This window comes from Argiope bruennichi, chromosome 7 (assembly GCF_947563725.1).
Source record: "Argiope bruennichi chromosome 7, qqArgBrue1.1, whole genome shotgun sequence".
NCBI classification, from domain to species: Eukaryota; Metazoa; Arthropoda; class Arachnida; order Araneae; family Araneidae; genus Argiope; species Argiope bruennichi.
In genome coordinates this window covers 85,721,395-85,732,933 of record NC_079157.1, presented here as the reverse complement: position 1 = coordinate 85,732,933, position 11,539 = coordinate 85,721,395, and the positions used below count along the sequence as shown (strand labels likewise).

Here is an 11,539-nt window from a genome sequence, read left to right as displayed (position 1 = left end):
ACACACACACACACACACACACAATGGTTTTGCATAGCGTGCGACTCTGACAGTATATTATATTATAGTATTAGCCGCTTTCGGCGATCAGCTGGTTAACCAGGAATAAAGAGTATATTTAATTTCAATTAAATTATTTGAATGTAGTTTTTTATCTATGATTCCGCCACACTGTTAGACATTAAAAGATACTTGCTGACATTAATAGTCTTACACATGTTCTATTTATTGTGCACATTAACTTTTATAATGGAGACCAGTTCTATGCCATCATAGCGCTATTTAAAAAAAAAAAAAACTAATTTTTCCTATCCATCCCTCTTCTAATCCTTTTTCATCCATCTTTCTTCTTCGCACTACTTCACTTTTTTAATCGTTTTATACTCCAAGCGCGTATTAAACGTAATCCCTTTCCCATTGTTTTCAGCAATGGAGGAAAAATCCCTTAATTAAATATTTGATGAAACGATGAAAACAGTTTGCATTTCAAGGTAACAATACATTCTGTAGTTAGAAATTAAGAAATTAAAAAAAAAAAATAATTTCCAAAAATCAGATGAAGTAACAAATACCGCAAATGTTAGAAGATAAACGAATCTTGAATTTACATTTTTAACGAAGTAATGATGTCATGGGATTGGTATTCCATTAGAAACATTTGAGTTCCAGAAAATATCTAAAAGAATATCATTGATTTAATTTTCGGCAATTTGATGGAATCGTATGTAGGAAGTTACATAAATGATTTAATTTGTTAAATTAAATGTAATAAATATTTCTGGCGAATTAGCTGGTCGCCAAGGGCGATTAATCCTTGAACAAATAAGCAGCAGAGCCCTAACAGCAAAAAAAAAAAAAGCAAACAGAAATGAAATTATTTATACGAAACAAAATATTCGTTAAGAAAACGTAACAGAAATTAACGAAAATTGTAGTAATCTGAAGTGAAGAAATCCGGGAATAATAATCGATTTGTAAAACATTTTCCCATTTAAAAACATAAAAGACAGAAATTCTTTAATATTCATTTTCTAAAGTTAAAATTTATGTTGACAGGTGACAGCTCGAGTATTGTTTGTTTAGCTACCAATTTTCTACCAAGGATTTCAGTTCTCAAAAATCGATCGATTGATTTCTAAAAGTATTTTGATGATGAAAATATTGTTTACCATTACCGTATGAAAGGAATTCGGTTCGTTGTCATGGCAACTATCTTCCCCGGGCTTAGATCAAATGCGCGCGTGTTTCTCTTCCCGGAATAAACATCTTATATAAAAATCTGGGGTTCGATTAACACAAAGAAAAAGAAAAATATAACGTTTCCGAGAAGGAATGACCGACCCAAAATCGTAAACACATGTATTCTGTGATTGGTTCTCTGGGATGCGAGGGCGTGGCCAACACCCACGTTCTGTTAAAATTTTTTGTGTTTATGACGTCAAAGAAGACCGGCTTAATTTTAATGGCAGACCTGAGTCTAAAAATATTGGTTTAAGGATGCAATGGCGGCTCCATCCTCTCCGCATTGCTCTCTTCGGTTATTATACACAAAATTTTCAAAAGGTGCGCGAATTGAAACGAAAAAAAAAAAAAAAAATGAGATTTGCAATTTCATATAAATTAAAAATCTAATTATATAAATGTTCTATTCTAATAATACATTATTTTAAAAATCTAATAATATATATATAAAGTGATATTCAGAAATAGTTCGTATGCTATAGAAATCCATCGATTTTTCACACACTTTGATCGTAAATGTTATGAAGCTTAAGAAAGGTTTTAGTAAAGATTTTGTTAAACGTATAATGAACTATAAATAATGAACCATTAATTAAATGGTTCATTATTTATTAATTAAAAACAATTAATGGAATTTACTAACTTATTTTACAGGATTTTTTTTCCTAGAAAAATGAAAATACTGTAGATTTTTAAATCCTTATTTATTTGCTTGACGACGACGACGTGATGGGTATTTCAACGGAGCACCTGGACTCGTAGGTCCTTAATCTCCGAAACCTTATAATAATTTTAATAATTTACTAGCATCTATGATTTAAACATGAATATTTAATTGCCTGGGTATCTATTGGACTCTATAAGGGAATATGGTTATTAAGATAAAGAAAGATAAAAAAAAGAAAAAAAAAAGGAATAACATGCATAAAAATTTTATATTACTAATTATGATATATAACTGATTAATTTTAATTAGGTATCCATTACCTGCTGTAGGCACGCCTTCGTCGATTCTGTCCTGTCCGGTTAGGTAGTCAAAGGGTTATCAAAGGGTTAATGATCACGACTTTCCTTAATAGCCCTGATAAGGGCATGTACGGTCGATGATCATTAATTTTTACTCTTCCAGGAGGAGTGTTCTGGGTCTTCTCTTCTTCTTAGGATTTCTTGGGTTGTAGGTAGGTATATTTGCTATTGCAGGGTTATTATGATTATCTATTGTATGGAAGAAATTTATGGCTAATTTTTTAAAGTCATTGGCTATTGTTTGTAAATGGAGTTCTTTGAGGATTTGCTTATTTCTGATGTACCATGGTACTTGGGCTATTTGTCTGGCTATTTTGTTTTGGGTTGTTTCTAGTTTGTTGATATGTGATTTGGCTGCCGCCCCCCTAACTGGTGAGGCGTAGCTCATTAGCGGCCTGATGATGGTCTTGTATAGCAGTAATTTATTTTTCAGAGAGAGTCTGGACCCTTTACCCATCATAGGGTAAAATTTGGATCTGCAGGCTTTGACTTTATTTCTTATATTGTCTATGTGGTCTTTGTATTTAAGTCTTTTGTCTAGAGTTACTCCTAGGTATTTGGTATTATTGCTCCAGTTTATTCTCCTTCTGAAAAGTTTTGGGGGGTCAGGGGTATTTCTCTTTCTCGTAAAGTAGACAGCCTGGCACTTGTCCGTGTTCACCTGAACCTTCCACCTTATTAACCATTTTCCAAGGTCGTCCAGGTAATCGTCTAGGTGTTTCATGACGTTGATGGATTCACCGGTGCTCATGATATAAGAGATAAAGTTTGCAGTGCTCAGTTTAATTTTGAATTATTTCTTTTTAAATTATCAAAAATGTGTGGAAAATATGAAGCATAAGAAATTTTCTAGTAAAGGTTTTGTTTCAGCATATCGTGTGCAAAAAAAAAAAAAAAAAAAAAAAAAAAAAAATCGAATATGAAAGTAAGTTTGAGTTATACAATGGAGTAAAGAAAAAAAAATTACAAAGTTTTTGTACACAATTTAAATTCTATTTAATTATAGAATCAGACATTTTTTAAAAGCATAAAGTGACATTTTCTTTTAGAATTACAAAGTAATGTTTAGTGTCATTTACAAAACCATTTATAAAAGTAATTCTCCAAAATTTAAACTATATTTAATTTTCATTTGAGTAAGTTCGAGTGCATGGCTATCGGAAATTCAATTGAAATGCAAAATTATATTATTTTGAAAATACTGCAAAGGGTCTTTGGTTTCAGATCCCCTCCCCCCTAAAATTCAGGGTTCCTTCTTTTCTTGTTTAACAATCCGTCTCTCTTTAAGATTTATTCAAACGGCACTAGGTATTTTGAGTAAAGTTAATTCATTATTAAATAATGGCTAATCTGGATTTGAATGAATCCCATCTTCTTTACAGAAAAGAAAAAGAGAATTTTATAATGAAACAGTATGGAATTTACAGTTTTGCTTTGACATACATCATAACTCTTCTAGAATACTAAGAATACCAAGAAGACAGTAATATTATGGATGAATTATCCTAAAAATTCTACACAGCACAATTAAGAGAAAGTCTATCAACCAAACGTTACTCTTTTATTTCAAGTAGTATTAAATTAGGTACCAATTAACTTTTTAAATATTGTGCATACTCTTTTATTAGTATATATTAGTTATACTCAATTTAGCATATATAATAGTTTATAGAGAATTTTTGTTATCAAAGATTTTACATTTGCCTTTATTCTAAATAATTGAAATTATCCATAATATATGCTTGAATAAATATGTGCTGCCATCTATTGGCAAACGTTGAAAAGTTTATCTTTCGTTTTGTAAAAATATATCGAAAGATGGCACCACTAGCTATTATTTTATTCATGATAACAGAAAATACATTAATAACATTTTCAAATATAAGCCTTCTTGTAACTTATAAAAAGCAATTAACAAATTTTATTAGATAAGAAAAAAGTTGAAGGTTATGTTAAATGTAATTTTTAATAGTATTTAAAAGTTTTTTGCTCTCGCCGATAAATATACACTTAAAAGAATTCTTACTCCGACCAACATAATGAGGAACATCTGCCATTACATTTGTTAAATGTATATTAAAACAAAAATACAAACTTTTTAATATTTTGTTTAAAAATAAATTTTTATTTTCTTTATTCAATAGTTAAATTTTTTTTGAGTAGTTTTTATTTTTGACTTTGAATTAATTAAAATAAATTTGAATCATTGATAGTATTTTAAGGAGAAATTGAAGGAGAATACTCATTTGAAATAAAATTTTTCATATTAGCCAAGACCTATGATATAAAAATCGATAGTAATTTCTCTAGTATTGTCTGAAATCTTTTCAAATAAAAATGCCATTTGGGACATTAAAAAAAATCCCAATCGTTTTGAAAACAATATTTTTTATTTGGCTTCAATAAAAATCTCCTAAAGGCTTCAAAATTATTGTTTCCTCTAACGGTTTATTGTTGTTATTTTTCCATTTTATGATATTGTTATTCTCACTGATTTCAGCTTTACATTTGCCAAGTTATTATTGAAACAAATGATTAAACAGCAATTTTTCTTTGAAACTTTTTTCAGAATTTTTTAGAAGAATGATCCTTACATTTAAAATAATAGAGATTTAAAATAATACTGTATAGATATACCTGCGCCACCATTTGCTTATAAATAATTGCAATAAATTCAGAGAAAAATTACTTCTAAATTTATGTTATATTTTTGAGCTAAAAGATTTTTAAATATATTAAATTTAGGACTATTTAAATGAGTGTATCGATGAATCGGAATATTTTCTTCATCTTTCTTCTGTCTGAAATACAATGGATTATAGGCTATTACAAATTCACAATTGTCTACATTTAAGAAATCAGTAAGTTTTATCTTACTCGCTGTTTAAAAAAAAGATTCTTCTTTATGTTAGATATCACTAACCTTTCTAAAATATAAATTTCCAGATACAATTAATATTATTAGAAAGTGACTATTTTCAATATATTTCAAAGCTGCCAAATTCATACTGAGAAAATACTCACAAAGAAAAGTTAGGAATAAAGACGTTGTTCGTAAAGCATAATATTGACTAAAACATTGTATTTAAATTAAATTAATAGTTATTCTATGTTGAATTGTCCTATCTTTTTCTTAATACGTTAAAACCATTATTGTTAAATTATTATTACATAATAGATATTACAATACCACCTTCCGTTTATAAGAAATTAAAGTCAGTATTAAAAATTGAAAGATTATTTAAAATCCCGTCTATTTGGCTTCTTTCTTTTTTGTTTTGGATAACGTCTGGTTGGGACATCAACAGCAGGAATTTCTCCATTTAGGTTGTTGGCAACAGGAATGCCTTCAGCGGAATTTCAGAATTCCACTTACATTCAATTTTTAATTTCATAAGTAGAAGTCGGTTCAACATGTGTTGAGATTCTGTGTCAGAGTTGGTGGTAGGTGTAGGTTTATTAGAAGCTTGAGATGTCACATGAAAATTCTTAGGAATGAACACATTTTGATATTTAGAATTTGATGAGCTGGATGGATGGATCTGATATATATATATATATATATATATATATATATATTAGTTCGTTTTAGCCATTAATTTACTACTATCATTAGAGACTAATTGTACTTTACTTATTTTTGTAATTTTATAAGTGAATTTTTAAATGTCTGAATGGTAGGTGCGATTTATCATTCAATTGGAGATGACGCGCTTGAATACGAGTCTGTAAAACACACAACGGATTCAAAAAGGTTCTGAATTCCTTGGAAATAAATTAAATTTTTATCCAAATCAGGGAGATAAATTTTTTGGTATGTTTATCGACTCACAGATCCACAGTATTGGAAAACTTTGAATTATAGTATTTAGATAATGCCACAAAAAAACATCAATTCTTTTTTCTTACAATTTTGTGGAAAATATTTCTAAATTTAAATTTTTATACATGAGATATTTAAACCATTTTTCCCAAAGCCGCCTTGTTATTGCATGCTTTATTATTTTAGTTTAAAGTAGAATTATGTCCTTGAAAACTATTTACATACAAATTAAATTAAATCAGTAAAATCATGTTTTGAAAGTTCTTGAAGTAGAATAAGGGTCTTGTAACTTGGATTATCTAAGTTTCCTACATGTATTTATCCTATTCTGTCGATACTGCTTTGTTTATTGGTGGCGGGGTGGTCAATTGTACACAAGAAGGAGACTTTTATCTTGTGCTGGAAAATATCTAATAAAAGAATTCAGGAATTAATTCAAAGTGCTTTTTTTGTTTATTTATTTTATTGACAATTATGATTTTTGATTGATTGATTTTTTTTAAAATTCGAAATAATTATTGTCATATATTTCTTAAATGTAAAAGCGCTGCGTTTCACGAGTTGGGGGTAGTAGCTATTTCATGATAAGAATTCTTATTTAGTTCTCTTATGTTTACAAGTTGCTACGAATCAATAAATTTATTTTATAAGTAAATAATATTCCTTATATATTCGGGGCAATACATTTTAGCTAAAATTATTTACATTAATTCTCAGTTCTATGAGTTACAATCCGGACAGAACTTGTCACCTCGTATTTTGACAATGTTTCCAAGTTTGTAAAGGGAGAGTAATGTGGCGCCATCTATTGCTGCAGTGTAAAATTATAAACATTACACTAGTTTACTATAATGATCGTTTGAATCGTGTTGTTTTAAACAATGCAATTCCAAGCAACTGGTTGAAGATATTCTGTCTTTAGAGCTATCACAATATCATTTTTATTTGTTGCGACGATTGTTGAAACGTTCTGTTTTCTTCATAATGGAAACAATTTTAACATTAGCATTTGTTAAATAAGATTTTCTCTTTTCTTTGTTTTTTTCATCGGCAGCACATGTCATAAAAATGAATTTATCCGCTAAGTCATTTGAAGATATTTTTAATAGTGGCATTTGGGAAGGCCAGCAACAGTTTGCCGATGGAACCTTGCAAACATTTGACGGTGCAACTTTTAAAATACACAGGGTAATTTTATCTCTTCGCAGTGGATTTTTCCGTGCTTTATTTAGCTTTAACTTAAACCAGGAAACGATAAGCATACCAAATATAGACAGCAGAACTCTCGAATCTATTCTGCTGTATATATACACAAGTGCCATAACTTTGGATGAAAAGAATGTCTGGGATTTGATGATTGCTTCCGATTATCTACTACTGGATGACTTGTTGAAAAATTGTCAGTCATTTGCCATTCAAAACATGACAAGTAAGAACTGTTTGTCCTCGCTTTCCATCGCTTGGTATAACGATAGATTGGGTATTTCAGGGGACTTCTACAGGTATGCCCTTGTTCACTTCGAAGATATTTTGAAAGCAGAAGATGGTGGATTTGAAGCACTTCCTTTTGAGATTCTGAAAAAATTGCTAAAAAGCAACAACTTGAATGCTATTTCTGAAAAATCTGTCTGGAAAGTTATTGTTTCATGGATTGAAGCAAACAGTTTCTCAAGATTGCCTCATGTACCTGCACTTTTATCATGCCTTAAATTGGAAGAAGAAGTAGACGAAGGATTGGCAGCTGAAATTCTTTCTCATGCTATAGTTACTAACAATCCGCATTGCTTTGATTTAATGTTGAGTAAACAATTCAATTACTATCTATCGAGTTGTAAGTTATTATCAGAACATGCAAGATCTGAACCAATAAGCTGTCAGAACTCGCCAAATTCATATGCTCCTCGCATGCCGAAACGTCTGTATATTATAGCCAGACACACGTTAACATCTACAAAATGCGGCAGTGAATTATTTCTAACATACGATAATGAGCTAGATTTTGGACGACAAATTGGCGAAACAGATTTTTTTATCGATACTATTGTTCAAATTGGACAGTTCATCTACATGTTCAATGAATGGACTAAAATAAATCTTCTTTTTGACATTGCAGAGGAGGCATGGCTGCCAGTAAGCATTTCACGTGGATCGCGTCATGATAGCTATATAATTACTTTAGGAGAGCATTTATTTTCTGTTGGAGGCACAAAATCTGGTGATGGCTGGACTAAATTTATTTTTAGATATGATTTTGTGGAAAATCGATGGAGACTCATAACGATGCCTCACCGCGTTGTTATATATGGAGCAGTTCCGTTAAAAGGCAAGATTTATATTGTGGGAATGGGTGAGTTCGAACCTACACCCATTTTGATGTGTCAAGTGTATGATCCTGAGAGAAATGAGTGGAATTTGTTCCCTCCACCTAATATATGCCGTCAAGAATTTTCTACCGTGGTCTTTCATGAACAGGTATTCTTAATAGCTGGAGAAAAAGATGGACATTACCTAAAAACCGTAGAAGTGTATGATCCATTACAGAATACTTGGATGTGTCTTCCAGATCTACCTTTTTCATATTTTTATCCCAAAGCAGTCACTGTAGATGACAAAATCATTGTTTACGAGAATATTAATGATGACACACGATTCTACAAAGTTTCTCCTCCTGTTTATTGGGATGAGAACACTCGGCTGTGGATAATAATCACTGAATCATCACCTTTATTCTGCATTGAGCGTTATACATTCCTTGTCTTGGATGATTGCCGACTTGTAAAGGACCTAACTGCTAAAAACAGACGCCCAGGCATTAAGTGGGATCGCATCTTTCCACTTTAAATTGGAATCCATTATTTTTATGCTGTTTTTTCATATAAATTCACTTAAATTAAAAGAAAAAGAAAACGCAGTCACATTTTAATATGTACTAGCTATTGTTAATAAAATATTCTTTCCATTATTGAGACCAAATACGAAGTTTTATTTGTATTTAAATGCCTAACAGATGATTTTTCTCTGTGTTATAGCAAGAATTTATATAAATAATATTAAATACATTTTAAGGTTAGTTTAGTTAATTAGGCAGTCTCCAGAATTTTGAAATTGCATTAGGACATACATCGTATTTTAAATCATTGTTACCTACTGAGGACAATGATGAGAAAACTCTCTCGCCTCTCTAAATTTCTGTACAAATACAATACTTGGATGCTCATCATGAAAAGTACACAAGATTACCAAGCACGACGATTCTTTGGTGGAATTGGTTTTGAATATATGACCTTTTCATCTCAAAGACGAAATTCGACCTACAACCAAAAACCCCGATCGAGATAATTATGCTGTTGGAATGTAAGGATAAAAATATAAGCGAATAATATTCCACTTAAAATTTTTTGGAATTTATATATATTTATGTCTTCTGGGTTTAAATGGCGATTTTTAAATTACACTAAATCGCAAAACTCCATTATAGGGTTGGCGACGATTTGCAATTTTTGGCGATTTATCGCGAGGGCCATAAATTTATAAAAGTAATAAGTCTTGTATTACTTTTTCCCAATAAATAAATTATTAATTTGTGTAAAAGATATGAAATGAATATAATTTATTTTGTAAAACAAATCAAGGGAAATGTTCTTCTCTTAACTTATTAATATAATTTTACAAAACAACAAAAAAACAAACACATTTGTATCTTTTATTGTACAAGGGAGAGAATTAAATGCGATTATTAAAAAAAATATGTGTTCCCTTTAACAAGATTAGCCCAAGATTTAATATTTATGTATTGCTAATAGCTTTTGACAAATTGATTCATCAGGAATAAGGATTGCTTTAAGTTCTAATTTAGATTCTTATGCTTAGCTCGCTTTTCAGGTTTGTATCAACAAAGTAGTTTGAGTATCAAATTTTTAAAGACATTGAAGGCGTGGTATTTTAATCGGTTTAATATGTTTTATACCTATTCTGCTTATTATGTGCATAAATTCTATTGGTGTCGAATTTCACGATATCGTATTGTCATTAAAAGTGTAATTGTGTGGATAATTACTATTTAATTGTACACCGCTATCTTTCGTAGTACTCTACATAATATAACACCATCCTGTGCCCCGATGCCTATAACACTAAGTTATCTAATCAGTTGGATGAGCACAAGATGGAGGGAAGGAAAAAAATGTTAAAAGAAAGAAAGAAACGACAAACCATCCAGGTATCTCCAGAGAGAATCCCATCGGTGTCAAATCCTACATGATTGTATTCAATTTTTGGTGAAGTAATAACTAAACAAATGTGACAAGAATACTTAAACAAATGGCGACAATGGGTTAAACTTGCAGGGTAATGAGATTACTAACTGAAAAGGAAATATTGATAATTGATAAATTTGATATTGATTGAATTGATAAATTATATTGTGAACATCGGTATGACATGCATAAGTATATAAATAAACATTGAAGTGTCAGAAATCTGTAGAGTCCCGTGTTTTGATTTCCTTCACAGTACTGTGTAGAAACTTAAGTTGGAAATTCTAGGGGGACGACCGAAAGTCATTTTTTTTTTGTCTTGTGACTATTTTAAGCCAAAATTTCGCGCAGTATCCTCTGAGGGTAAAGACCCCTGAGCACCCGAGGGCCGAAGTCTGACTTCTAGTTCAAAAGAAGACAGCACACACACACTCCCTTGCACAACACCGTTTTACAAGGGGGGGGGAGTCATTCACGTATCTTACAGAGAGAACACAAGGTAGAGAACAACCATGCCCGAGCCAGGACTCGAGCCCGGAACGCCTAGATCACAGGGAAGACGCGCTATCCCTAGGCCAGGCGCCGGCATCGAATGTCAATTTGAACAGTTTTAGAAAATAACTTTTTCTGTATTATTACTTGACTAACAGACATCGGTAATATCTCCAAGATCCTGGTAATAAGAAGCCTGGCGATATAGAATGCCCTGAACTTTGAGCATCACTGGCGAGCTGCAATTCAGAACTGGTTGAAGAGTCCGTCAGCATGGGTCTAGACTGAAGGTAGGTTTACACTCGGCCAGTTACAAGACAGTCAGTAAGACAACGCATGCGCAGAAAGAGACTGATTTAAGTTTGCCACAATTTTATAAGATAGATTCAGGCATTCCATGCTTGGCTATAAATTGCCATTTTGGCGTCCCTAATTTTTTCTTTTTTACTTCGTATTGCATTAAAACGACGGATATTACTCAAAGAAACATGGTAAAATAGGAAAAAAAAGGTCAACATACCTAAATTTGTAAAATTATAGGAAAAAAAGAGGCAAACAAAATGAAAAAAAAAAGAAGACAAAAACACAGCCTCGCATTAGAACAAAGAAACAAAAATGTCGGAATTCATCTATGATAAGTAATCAATTTTTCACGCCTCCCCCACAAGAAAAACAACAACCCGCCAAATTCTACAAACGC

At 31.2% G+C, this 11,539-nt stretch overlaps 1 protein-coding gene across 1 annotated transcript; it reads left to right on the top strand.

The window, feature by feature from the left end:
* The first annotated feature begins 7,159 nt into the window (after window positions 1–7,159).
* LOC129975463 (kelch-like protein 3) lies at window positions 7,160–8,932 on the top strand. Its single transcript, XM_056088525.1, has one exon. The coding sequence runs from the start codon at window positions 7,160–7,162 to the stop codon at window positions 8,930–8,932; it is 1,773 nt and encodes a 590-aa protein (XP_055944500.1).
* Window positions 8,933–11,539: the final 2,607 nt, after the last annotated feature.

What these genes read in the sequence shown, in the direction of transcription:
- LOC129975463 (XM_056088525.1), top strand. Translation starts at nt 7,160, where the DNA reads ATGAATTTATCCGCTAAGTCATTTGAAGATATTTTTAATAGTGGCATT.